Source organism: Phalaenopsis equestris, unplaced genomic scaffold, assembly GCF_001263595.1.
Source record: "Phalaenopsis equestris unplaced genomic scaffold, ASM126359v1 Scaffold000271, whole genome shotgun sequence".
NCBI lineage: Eukaryota > Viridiplantae > Streptophyta > Magnoliopsida > Asparagales > Orchidaceae > Phalaenopsis > Phalaenopsis equestris.
The window spans coordinates 262684-276964 of NW_018164713.1; the positions used below are offsets into that span (position 1 = coordinate 262684).

General features: G+C 35.7%; 1 protein-coding gene across 1 annotated transcript in view; it reads right to left on the reverse strand.

Annotated features, from left to right (window-relative positions):
- Positions 1 to 3637: 3637 nt before the first annotated feature.
- Positions 3638 to 14281, reverse strand: part of LOC110024726 (ASC1-like protein 1) — a 17237-nt gene continuing 6593 nt past the window's right edge. Inside the window, exons 4-6 of the mRNA XM_020724853.1 lie at positions 8243 to 8428; positions 4083 to 4267; positions 3638 to 3962 (exon numbers count right to left, since the gene is read on the reverse strand). Of these exons, the coding sequence (XP_020580512.1) occupies positions 3931 to 3962; positions 4083 to 4267; positions 8243 to 8428 (403 nt within the window). The 3' untranslated portion in view covers positions 3638 to 3930. The remainder of the gene's footprint in view (positions 3963 to 4082; positions 4268 to 8242; positions 8429 to 14281) is intronic.

A 14281-nucleotide genomic window follows, 5' to 3' on the forward strand; every position in this document is an offset into this window, starting at 1 on the left:
TTTTATAGCTTAACAAACAACCTCTTAGACTTTTATAGTTTGTTTACTTTGTTTTAAAAATCCTATAATCTTACTGTCTTAATTGGCCTTGATTTCATGAGTGATCTAAAATGTTAAGTTTTGATCTAAAAAATAGATAACAAAAATAAAAATTGGTAGTCAATCATTATTACTTTCTAGAAATCTAAGTTTGACCTTTATACACTTTCCATAACTGTTTTATTCCGCGAGGCTCCAACTCACATAACACTTGTGACATTAGAATGCTATTAGAAAGAAAGTTTTTGAATTTAAGATTATGACATATTATAATTGGACTTTATTTATCACAATTTTAATCAATATATCTTCTACAAAATATTTAGATAGTTTGAAAGTTAAAAACATGATTTATCAATTGTTAGGTTCATAACAACGAGTGTTTTAGCGTGATATATTTTATTTGCTAATGAAAAAACATTAACACCAATATCAATCTTGCCCAATGGTTTGATTGACCATTCTTTCTAGAGGCATGCATTATAAGTGTTGCATGCTAGAAAATTCAAGAAGTCCAAGAAATCCTATGTTTTATCCCAATATAATTTTCCAGCACACACAAATAAAGATGTAAGAGAACCAATTTTTTACTTGAAAATCCCTTGGAAAAGGAAAAAATCACAGGGCCTATCACAATCAAAACAACCCACTACAAAGCTAAACTTATAGAGAGCTGCTCCTAAATTATGGAGGACGGGATTACAAAAATGGACAATCGTTGATGTAGTATTTGGCTGCAAATAACATAGTTTGAGGCTATAACAATCATATTAAGGCTATAAAAGTCATAATTGGAGGCTATAACAGTTGTAATTGACTATAAATGTCATAGTTGGCTTGAATATGATGATGGCGGTTAACGATGGCTCGTGTTTGACGGCCTCTGGTTGTCAATGGTGACCTCTATTCTTCGATGACCTCTAATAGTCAACGACAAACTTTGCTAGTTAGTCACAAACAAAGATAATCAATGATAACCAACAAGTCTTCAAGGGTTAAGCTTTATTAGTCAATATACTCTCTTCTTATTATCCCATCAAGTGAAGGATAGGGGCCTATTTATAATGTTTGAGTGGGGTATTTAGGTAAATATAACTAGAATCTCAAAACACTCCATCTGATGTTTTACACGAATTTCATTGATCACAAGTAATTTTTTTCAATAATAAAATACCTTAACAACTTAAGAAATTGAATGTTCTTGAGCTCGTTTGATTCCTCTCATTGAGGCGCTGGAGTTGACTATAAGTATGCCAAGTTTAGAGATTATTTAGCCTTCCACTGGATACACCAAAAATTTTTATAACTCTTCAAATGTTTGATTAAGGCTCTTTTTCACTCAGATGGAGTCACTTTCAATGTCATTGGATCTGCATTATGAAGATACTTAATTTAATTGTAAACTTATTAAAATTACAACTTGGCGAACCCATGATTTAAATTTCTTATATTTTTTGCTCAAAACGTATTGAGAGTTGTGTCTGATGATAAAAATTTTCCAATCACACATCATTAACAAATGAAATATTATAATTTATCATATAAAAACTAAAAACATTCTTTTTAAACTCTATAAATAAATCTCAAACTCTCTCATTATCTAACAAGAAAATACCTCACACATCATACACAATCTCAAAGCTCAGCCTATAATGCCCATCTAACTTTTCTTGTATCCCGTAGTTGCTCATCAACTCTTAACTGTCCAGCAACTCTCCAACTTACCTTCCTCAAATTCTCTCCCTATATGAGTGTTCTGACTTCGCTATTATTCTAAAAGAACAGCTATACATGTCTGAATGGCTTTCGTCCTTTACTATGCTTATGAGCACTGGTTGCTCCGCATGACCCACACATGTCAGTATGATCATTTCGTGGCCTTATATAGCCCGTGGCCTTTGGCGAAGTTACAATAAATGTACAACCACGTGGGTGGCAAACCGTCTAAACATTTCCTGTTGTGGATGATCAATGATTGGCCTTAATGGAGACAATCCACTCATCCATATAATGATGTTTGTCGTATTCATAAAAGAAAATATTTTAACTTTATTCATGCTATTTTTAAATATATATAGAAAGAGCATATAATGCCAACTTAATCAGGACAATTTGAGCTTTTGCCCCTGCTAAAATATATAATTTTGTCAATCGTTACGCAGCCCCTCTCACGTTAGGTCTAGATCCCAAGAGGTTACATATATATACCTATAAATCTGATATATTTACAAATTTCTCACATTTAGGAAGATATTAACTTTTTAGAAACTTTACACACCCCTTTACACGTAAACTTCAATTTTTACATATGTCACATTACCGATGCTAAAAAAAAAAGTATCACTTTTTATAAATTAAATAGGAACATCTTTCATGTAATATGAAATACATTGTTGGCATAAATATAAGAAAGAAAATTATATGTTAGAAATGTAAATAAATATAACTTTTTTAGTTTAAATTTCACTTACATATCAAGTTTTTTCGCTTGATATTCATTACTAAAAATATGAGGAGCGCATTTTCTGTCTAAACTCTTGATGTAGCTCTACGTGCCGCAAAGATTATTCTTGAGTTATTTTCATGTTATTTCTGAGTTATTTTCAATAATCTCAAAATAACCCAAAAATAAAAACCGCGGGTTATCTCTGGGTTATTTCATGATTTTTGAAAATAACCCAGAAATAACCTAAAAATAACTCAGGAATAACCTCCGCGGCACGTAAAGCTACGTCAGGAGTCAGCACAGAAAAATTAGGCAAATGTGAGGGGCAATATATAAAGAAAATATTGACCATAGAGAGTATATCTCTAGCGCGCATTTCCACAAAAAAACTGAAAATGTCTTAATAAAATAGATGTATATCCTGCAACAAACTCTCATATATGAGAGTAAACTAATACGATACGAATGTAAACTAATACGATACGAACCAAAAAAAAATTACTATCAAAACCATGAATTCAAATCCCACTTAGTAAACTAATACGATACGAACCTTGCAAATTACTATCAAAACCATGAATTCAAATCCCACTTGCATCATAAGAATATCGGGGTAAGAAAATAAAAAATAAATTAGTTGTCACCAAGCACTAAAATAAAAAACATTCATTGACATAAAGTGATGTAAATCATATATCATGTATAATATCTTCCATAAAAAAGAGGCATTTACATGAATACCAAACAATTCTTATGAATTTACATGTCTAACGCCTAAACTCTGATTTGCATATTTGTAAAACTCATCTTTCCTATCACATACAAAATACCTCTATCACCACTTTTAAACTGAAATACACATTTTTCATGCATATGTGGAATTAATTTAAACATAAATGTTTGGGTGTTAGATGCATAAATACATTGACATTGCATGGCATGTATGTAAATCTTCCAAAAAATATTCTACACAATTTGAAATCAAACATACAACAAAGAACAGGAGATAAATTAAATCTATAACAGAAATGGAAACAACAACAATATCACTAAGCCTCAAAAGTTAATCAGCTGAACATAAATTAGATGTTCTAAGCTATTCTAAGCTATACTTGAATAATAACCAAAATTCAGCTAGCAAAAGAACGTATATTCTGGAGTGGAAAGATAGAATCAATTTTTCAAAGTTGAATGCACACACTCCCTTCAAGCCTACCACCATCTGAATAAAAACTCTAAATCTGATGTACAAAAACCTTGACCTATCCTCAGATGGCAAGTACTCACAATTAAACGATACAAAACATTTGAGTTTGTGGTTGTGGAAGCCTGGTTGTAAGTTTCTGAAACAAAAAGAAGGATGCTTAACTTGCTTCCACCACTGGGAGATGAATCATCAAAAACAAAAAAATGGTGATCCAAAACTAAATGATCATGCCATTAACTCAATCTTCATGTTCATCTTCAATTTCAGAATCTGCAAAACAGATTAAAAAAAATGCTTGAGGTTTATATAAGTATCCGAAGGAAAAAAGCTATGTGATTGGTGGCTTCCTCAGGGAACAGATACAATAATTTCTAAGAGAGTTGAGCTTACCGGATCGAACATCGTCAGTAATGTGGCCTCTCAAGTGGATTTGTTTTACAAGCATTCGGTAGATTAAAACCCACCAGAAAATATGAAGTACAAGTAATGAAAACAATAGGGTGTTGAACACGTAGTAGTATATTGGACCTTCGAATTTATGTTTCTCCTTGTCCAACGTTAATACAACTTCATAACTGCAGAGCAAGGCACAAAGGCAAGAGATATATAGAATTAGAAGAAGGAAATACTATTGTTGCCCAAGGCATAACCATAAAAAAATATCAGTCTATATTAGCATTATTCTAATCATGATTAAAATGCTAAATCTTTGTCAACATAATAATGATAGTTGTCAACTCGTTATTTTACTTTTTTTAAGGATTTGGGTTGGGCATCATAGCAAATAAAAACACAAGGCTATTCATATAATCTTTGGATAACTAATGTGACATCCATTATTTCAGGAATATATATATATACTGATATAGATATATAACACTAGTATGCCAAGGAATGCTTGGATCAAGAAAATAATGCCATTCAGATGATTGTATTATCTAGAGTAATAATCTAAAATGTCTTCCCGATCCAGTTCTCTACGCTAAATATTTTATTAAGTTCTGCATACCCTACAGTTTTGGTAACAATTGTCGAGCCTGATCTTGTTAGTTGCACATGAATTGGCCAACATCTGCAGCCACATCAGCGTCATTTTGTCTTCTTTCTAGATCATGTTAGTCCTATGTGAACTCATACCAACGAACCATCTACAAACAAAAATGCTCATCACCAAAATTTACATATCAATAGTTAAAAATTTCGTCTACACTGCCTCCATGGAGAATATCGGAGTTATAAAATTCCATGTTGAGACTACCAAGGTTATTTTGAACATTTGATATGATAACGATCAACTTTATACATGGAATCCATACTACTCCAATCATCATGAAACTAGAGTTTCTTTTTCATTTTTTGGAAATTCGCATACATACCACAATTCTTATGTATTTACATTTCTAACTAAAGTTTGGTATTTACACTTGTAACACTCCAGTTTCATATACTTGTGCATGAAAATGTGTATTTTACTTTTAAGGAGTTGGTAATTGTGGCATTGTTGATGTGAAATTAAAGATTCAAGTGTTGTGCATGTAAATATGAAAGTTTAGTTATTAGATATGTAGATAAGTTGTGTTAACCTGTATCCTCATATATTTCTTTCTTATTAATCAGCGTACTATTAGCTGCATTACTTTTATTCCCATAAATTGAGAGTAATTGAGCAGAAAATAGTTTAGATCATATGGCATAATTATCAATTATCAATTATCAATTTATAATATCTATGTTTTAAATTTGCTTAAATCTGTATGAGTTTTCTCTCAATTAAAAAAAAAAGATTATAAAAGTTCAAATTCTTAGGCAAGAAAATTTCAGCTCAACTGACCCGGAAGCGATTGACTCAGGACACGAGAGTTTCTCCCGCTTCGGGCACGAGTCGCACGTGCGCGGGGTCCTCGTGATTACAACGCCTAGGCTAACCAGTCCAAGCAAGAAAGAGAGACGACCGACTCCCTCCTTTGGATTGGGCACCTCCATTCAGCAAGTGAGCTCATCCTAATTATCTAGGGCTTATATATTTGATTCCCGTGTTTAGGTTTTGAGCTTTTGTCGTGTTTCTATTCTAGATAGCCGTCAGCGTCCCAATTTTTCCTTTCTAGGGTTGCATCCAAAAGCGGATGTTGCTCCAATTGTAGCTCGTTTGAGATGGTGATCTTCCAAGGATTGAGCGGTGCTCTAATTGTTGTTCGTTCCCGAAAAAGTATTTTTCCTTAATTTTCCCATCCTTCGCTACCCTTCCTTCGATGTAACTACTGCCATTCCTTGCTACCAGAACCACCGGATAACACTCATGCAGTGTTCCTACAACTCCAGTTGCCAGCCACCACCTCCTCCACCTATTCCTATCCTCTCCTACCACCTCGCTGTCACTCATTCCAACTCTGTCCAACCATCACCCACAAAACCACCCCCCACGCATGCTAACGCAGCTAGAGACAGCCCTCCCTTTCCTGTCCCGTAGTTCCATGCATTCTCTGCCGCTACCGCCATCATTCCCCCACCCCAAACAGCTGGTCCCGGCTGTTCCAGCAGCCCGACCAGTAGTTTCCCTCATTCCAGCTTGCTGCAACTCCAACCTTCGCCGCCGCCATCCTCCTTCCTTTTTGCTGCAACCTAAGAGCCTGCCCTTCACAACTAATTCACAATTGTCCAGCCCCTCCTTTTTGCTGCCACCACCAATTCAGCCCTCCATCCTTGCTGTCATTACCCCGGACAGCCCTCCTACATCCCTCCCTACTATTTGTTTTTTGTACGGCACCGGGGAAACAGCAGCCTTGCTGTTTTCTGCTTGCCAACCGTCTTTTCCACCCCGGCGAAACCTTCCAAACCTAGCCGACCACCACCACCACTCTTGGGATACACATTAGTTATGTTTATTTGTACTTTTGTTGTATTTTCCTTTCAAGTGTGCTGGTTATAACCTCCTATTTACTTTAGTAATATTATTTATTTTTCTAGTTGTGATTTGGGTTACCTCCGATATCATCAACAAGCTTGCTTCAAGTGTGTTCAGTTTTTTTCCATGTACTATCTGGAATTAAAATGAAATTAACTAAATTATTAAATTGCAAAATAAAACAAACTAGGTCAAAGATGAAACTGGCCGACACAAGCCCATTTGATTGGCTTCAAGATTTAATTTAGATAAAGGATATCATAGAGCAATCTTTCGTTTTGGTCCAGTTCACTTGCAACAGTTTTACAGTATGATTTTTTGAAAGTACCAATTATAAGAGCAATGGTGACGCAAGGTGCCATTTTTCTTTAGTCGATTGGCCTTGTACCAAGGTAGTCATCATTATTGATATCTTTTGTGGAAATTGGCAGATTAAGCATTATGACCATACATTTCTATGCATTTTAGGGCATTTCAAGTTGTCTAGGAAAAAAGAAAGTGTAAGGGCTGATGTGTACGACAGGATTTAGTTTAGCCCCATTTCAATTTCAGATTTTAAGGAGAGAATCATGGTAGTTCTCTCAAGTATCAAAGCCCTAGAAGTTCCTACTTCCTACGTTATGTAAGTATCAAAATCCTAATCTACAGTCTTGGAATAAAAGTTATGTTTGCCTCCCATCTTTGTAGACGGCAAGCTTGCTTAATGAAGATTTGGAGGCTTTTGATGATTACAACCATATGTCTAAATACTTTAGGAAAGCATTTCATAAAGAAGATCACTTTTAATGCCGGTGCTCAGCTTCATTGATCTTATGATGCCGTGTTTCAAGGATGCCTTATTTTCCATTAGCTGCATTCTCCCTGATCTTTTGGTAAGACCTTCAGCCCTCTTGCGGATGCCTTTGTTTTTTATATATGGGCAGTTGTAAGATCCAACAGGAGTTTTCACTTTTGATAGATGCACGACATATCATGCCACCACATTTTAAAGTTATGTAGGTAGCTTGTTGGTTATTTCTGTAAAAAATGCATCATTTAGGAAATTTCTTACTTAGGTGTTAAACTTTTCCCACACTGAACTATTTGTGTAATTTTGTATTCTTTATAAATAATTGTTTGAATTTTGGCTGCGAACATCTGTCAAAGCATACAGCAACTTTCAGGTTATCTGCATTGATAGGACTAATCTAGTATATCTAGTCCGGTATCATAAGGGTCAGGTAGGTATGATCCATCTAATGTAGCTGATTGATACAATTTCAACTCAATTTTGTTCCTTCTCATTTCCTCAAATCCAGGTTAAGAACAAATCAAACCAATCAGATACTGCAAAACGAGAATCTTATCAAATACAATCAGTTTTATTCATTATTTAAGTTTTATAGCTTTCATGAACAACTCTGGTTGACAGGCCAAAACCAGCTTAGAAAGTTCATTTTTTACATATGAAAAGTCTCATTTCATTAAATGTAGCTTATGTTTTGTGAGCGTTATCAACCTAAAATCAACCCTCAACCTCAAATTTTTATTTACGCTCAAAATCACTGATGGATTGAGATTAGTAATGACTTGTTTGTCAATACGAATGCACTCAAAAAATAAACGGAAGGGAAAGAAATTTAAAATCTGTCTGGTTGCTTGTATTCACCTTGTGCTTCTAAGGATCCAGAAAGGATAATATATCAGACGAAGAATAATCCATGAAGAAGCAAAGAGAAGAAATGAGAAGCCTGCAAGTTGTTCGTAGCCACCGTATTTTGACATCTTTCCAATCTCCAAAAATATGTCACTTGCATCATGAATGGCCAGAACAACTGAACCAGCGCGTGCAAACCTGTAGAGAAAAAACAATCACAGAAAATAAGAACAAGCAATAGCTTGATTGACACCTACGATGATGTATTTCACTTTTTAAAAGTTATAAGAGTAGTACTTTGATGTGAAATGAAAGATTTTGCTGGTATAAATTTAAAAAACAAAGTTTGGGTGTTAGATATGTAAAATTGTAAATACATAGGAATTGGGTTGTGTGTATGGAAATGGCCCTAAAAAGAAATAGCTCGGGTCAGGCTTTTAATGAAAATGAATGGACTGACCACCTAAATTTTTTTAATGAAGTAAAAAGCGCTGAAAAAAGCAAAGAAGAGAACCGGCAACTTCTTTGTACACACTCGCTTATCAAATACTTTTTCTTGGTGCTTTTATTTTTAGAAGTATAAAAATAACATCGAGACTCCTACAAAAACTGTTTTATATTATGGGCAAATGCTTGACTTTCCTCATCAAATGATTGAAAATTGCCATGAAGTTAATAGATGTGCCACATCTGCAAGTTTTCTCAGGCATAAATACTTTGAAAAAACAACACATTAATAAATATGCATCCAAAGTTTAAATCCTAAAAGAATTCACCACTCTTATAATTCAAACCTCAAAAGCAGAAAGTGCGTGACATTTTACTGAAAAGGATGAAAAACATATGAGAAATAACTGTCAAGCAAACAACTGCAACATAAAACTTCATCATAATATATGATATAGCTTCACATACTCAACGATCATCCCAATTGCTCAACTCCGGAAGATTAGGCCAAATTCTCGGTCAGTTTTCTCAATATAAATTAGCCGTACCATGTTTATTCAAAATAAAAAAAAAGATTCAAAAGTATGCATGTGGGCCTGGAAAGGAGTTTTCATTGGTGTACATATCTTCACATCCATATCTGAACCTGTTATGAAATTTAGGGCGAAACAACGCAAGAATCGACACAAAACCAGAAGAAAGGCAAAGATGCCTACATCCTCAGGAGCAGAGCGTCGAATTCACTATTTCAGAGGAGTTACATACCCATAGAGTTACACATTTATTTATAGATAAAACTTACAGATAAATTTACAAACATGTCATCGCTCCCCCCAACCCACTAATTCAAGTGACACACCTCTTCACACCAAGAGACACACCTCTTCATTCTAGGAGACACATCTCTCCAAATCCAAGAGACTCCAAATTCCTGGTATATGAGCCATACCTAACAATTCTCCACCTTGACGAATATCCAGCCCCTTAGGAGAAAATTTTCACCTTGCGAATATCCAACCCCTTAAAAGAAAAATATCATGGAGTTTCTTACACCAAAGTGAGTTGGGCAACCATGTCAACTAGCAACTACAAACATTCAACAAGTTCAAGTAACGCAAGAACTTGTTGAAAATACCTGACTTGGTTAACTTTCCTGCTTCATTTTTATCATATGATCCGACAGATTGAACTTCACCTACAACTGTACTCCCCAATAGTTTATAGATATTACCATCAGGTTTCATAGCTCGTATTGTCTTCAAAATTCCTTGTTGTGCCAACAATTCGAAGTTTTCGGTTCCATCGAACTTCATTATCTCGAATTTTGCACCAGACATTGTCATTTGAAATTAATCATGCAGTAAATTTTTCTTGTTTTTTATTGAATTAAAAACAAACCACAAATAAATTCAAAAAATCCTGAAATTTTCTTTGTCAATTGCAGCAATTTTCCTGCAGTTTTCTTTGATTCGTGAATCAAATCTTTCACACGAAGTATATTTCCTGTTGGCACAAAAATTCGGCTGAAATACTGCGGACTCCAGCCAAACTCCCCCTGTCACAATTTCTCTTGTGACAAACCTGCGAACAATCCACGAAATTTATGAACTCCACTTGTCGCAATTTCTCCTACGATAACGCAAACAATTCACGAAACTTGCGAACTCCGCTGGCCAAACACCTTCTGTCGCAATTGCACCTGCCGCAACTCCTCCTTCCACAAACTTGTGAACTCCTCTAGCTTAGCACAACCTGTTGCAACTGCACCTGCCGCAACTCCTATGATAAGCTTGTGAACTCCTCTGGCTTAGCAAAACCTACCGCAACTGCATCTGTCGCAACTCCTGCGACAAACTTGCAAACTCCTCTAGCTTAGCACAATTCGTTGCTGCAACTGCACCTGTCGCAACTCCTGCGACAAACTTGCAAACTCCGCTGCGACTGCACATGCCTCAACTCCTGCGACAAAGCTGCGAACTCCGCTGCAACTGCACAGGCCGCAACTCACGCTCTGCTCCTGAGGATGTAGGTAGTGAATTCGACGCTCTGCTCCTGAGGATGTATAAATTTGTGTTCTTCTTCTGGTTTTGTGTCGATTCTTGCGTTGTTTCGCCCTAAATTTCAAAACAATTGGTATCAGAGTTGTCTTCACATCTAACTGCTCAAGAAAGAGATCTTCAGTAGCCACCATAGACAGTACCATTCTGATGGTTGTAAGCTTCACCACAGGAGAAAATCTCAGTATAATCAATACCGTATTTCTGCTGAAAACCCTTTACAACAAGTCTAGCTTTGTATCTCTTAGGTATAATCAATACCGTGTTTCTGCTGAAAACCCTTTACAACAAGTCTAGCTTTGTATCTCTTACTACCATCATGCTCCTTCAGTAACCTTTCAGGTGCTATCTGAGAACACTACTGAATGTCCACACTCATCAAGCTGTCCAACAGAAATGAGATTCTTCAGTTCAGGAATGTGTCTGACCTTTTGCAGAGTCCACTTATTCTTGTTTAAAAGTGCAATATCAATATCTCTCATTTCTACCACGTTCAGAGCTTCTGAAAGTGCAATATCAATATCTCTCATTTCTACCATGTTCAGAGCTTCTTCATCTGCCAGATATACTTTCCCAAAGTCACATGCAACATAATTCCGCATCAATTCCCGATGGAAAGTTGTATGGAAAGAAGCTCTTGAATCCAGTATCCAGTCATCAACATAACTATGAACTGCCAGCAGAATGTAGTTCAAAGTTGGAGAATAACGGTGTGGAGAACGTCTAGCCCTTTCTGAACTGCGAACTGCAACCATAAGGATAGACTGGTCTTAAACTGACTGTGGAACAATAGGAGTGGATGCCTCAGATCCACTTTCCTCATCACCGGCATCTCTGTTGTATACTGTGACCTCTGGTAAATCATCAAATCTTACCAACTCAGATTCCTTCAGTGTTGTTTTAGAAACTGTACTGGACTTGTACTGTACTGGACTTGTCCTTCTTGTCCTTGTACATAACATTCTCATTGAAAATCTCGTTCCTGCTTTTTATGATCTTCTGACCTTGATCATCCTAGAAACGATATCCAAATGTCTCATCTCCATAGTCAATGAAATAACACTTCCTTGACTCAGCCTCAAGTTTATTACGGGCATCAAGACTAATGAGAATATAAGAAAGACAACAAAAAATCTAAAGGTGAGAAAATTTTACTGAAAATTTTACCTATTTCCCACTTCAGACTTCTTCAGATAATTCACAGTTTATCGCAGGAGTTGCAGCAGGTGCAGTTGCGACAGATTGTGTTAAGCCAAAGGAGTTCGCAAGTTTATCGCAGGAGTTGCGGCAGGTGTAGTTGCGACAGGTGATGCTCGGCCAACGGAGTTCGCAAGTTTGTCACAGGAGAAATTGTGACAGGTGGAGTTCGCGAATTTCGTGGATTGTTCGCAGGTTTATCGCAGGAGAAATTGTGACAGGTGGGGTTCGGTTAGTATTCACAGTATTTCGGCCGAATTTTTATGCCAACAGGAAATGTGCTTCGTGTGAAAAATTTGCAACTGCACCTGCCGCAACTCCTGCGACAAACTCCTCTGGCTTAGCACAACCTGTCACAACTAACCTGACTCTAATACCAATTGTTATGAAATTTAGGGCGAAACAACGCAAGAATCAACACAAAACCAGAAGAAGAACACAGAGATTTAACGAGGTTCGGCAAAGATGCCTACATCCTCAGGAGTAAAGCGACGAATTCACTATTTCAGCGAATTCACTATTTCAGAGGAATTACATACCCATAGCGTTATATATCTATTTATAGATAAAACCCACAGATAAATTTACAAACACGTCATCGCTCCCCCCAACTCACTAATTTAAGAGATACACCTCTTCACACCAAAAGACACATCTCTTCATTCCAGGAGACACACCTCTCCAAATCCAAGAGATTCCAAATTCCTGGTATATGAGCCATACCTAACAGTATCTATGCATTTTTATACTTGAGCATCTTTGTGAAATGTGATCCATGGAGTCAGGGAAGAGGGAGCAAAGTAGCAAGGAAAAGTGAATTTAGCAAATAGAGAGTGTGGTGGTGGAGAGAGAGTAACAATATGGTGCTCAAGTGTGGAAGCTTGAATATAGCTTTAATAAGAATTTTTATTCTTTATAGAAGATCCACCAAGCTCTCCATAGTAGAAGACCACCAAACTAACATTTCACAAACAAAGCCATTCCAAAATCATTTCATTCATTTCTATTTCAATTCTATGATTACTCAAGGATTCATAAGCACTACAAAGCAAAGGAAGGGATTCTATCAGATAAGGAGAAAAGTACAATATTAATTTTATTTTATAGAATTTTGCATGGACAATTTCATGAGCTGACATTGCAGATGCATGATAACTTGGAGAATCGATACAAATTTGCATATGCATGGTTAACTTGCCTTAGAATTATCATCAAGTAATTCTTTCTAGTTTGTCCAAACCATCTCAAAGGAATGTATTATGTGCATTTTCCAACAATTTTATTGACTTTTAAGAATCTTCCAAAAAAAAGAGTCATCAGGGATTTTTAAAAATGCACAAGGTGGTTTTGATGTAGAAAGGTGACCATTGATCTTCATGTGGCTGAACTTGTCATAATTTTCAAGCACATTTATTCAAATTTGCCATGCTAATTCAAAAATTTTTAAGCTATTGTTCAACATCACTAAATGTGTATTAGAATAACCTTGAATATGTAATAAGAATATTTATATGTGAGCAAATCACGTGTTAGCCTTAGATTTTGTCCTAATGCAACCTATGATGATTTTAGAATAGCTTGTATTCAGGCAATACGAGTACCCACAAACACATGCATACACACTATATGAGTGAGTGTATAAGAGGGCATGTTGCATTTAAATGATTTAACATTTAAATGGAATATCAAATTTTCTCATCTCAATATGTGCCATTAAAAAACTCAAGGACAGCTTGCATAACGTTTTATGACAGCATAGTCATGCATCAAGCATTTAAAGTTAACAGCACAAGGAAAGGGCCACAGGGTTCAGCAAATGGTACGCAGTTTCTTAATGTAGTACTTGATGAAAGAAAAAAAATCTGTGAGTGCATCGTCAATGTTTAAAACAATTTTAAGGGTTTTCATTTCAGATAAAATTTGTTAATGGCAAAACTTTTTTTTCCATTCAAGGCACCACATAAATTATTTCACTATGTTAGATCATTGGCACTCATCATCGTTAGGGGTGTAAACGAGCCGAACACGAGCGAGCCATCTCGTGTTCAGCTCGTTTATATTTCGAGCTCAAAAAGTGTGTTCGTGTTTGGCTCGTTCGCTAAGAGCCGAACACGAGCTGTTCACGAACAACTGTTCACGAACAAAGAGTCCTTTTAACAACCATAATTATGTTGCCATAAGACAATAAGAATTTAAGCAAGATTTAAAAATTTTTATTTATATTAAAACATCATTTGAATCTAATTTAAAAATTTTCATTATATTTTCTCAATCAAAATTTTCATTGATTATAAATTTTTGTAGCCTTATAGTCAATTAGATTTTTTTTAAATGCTACTTATTTATATAT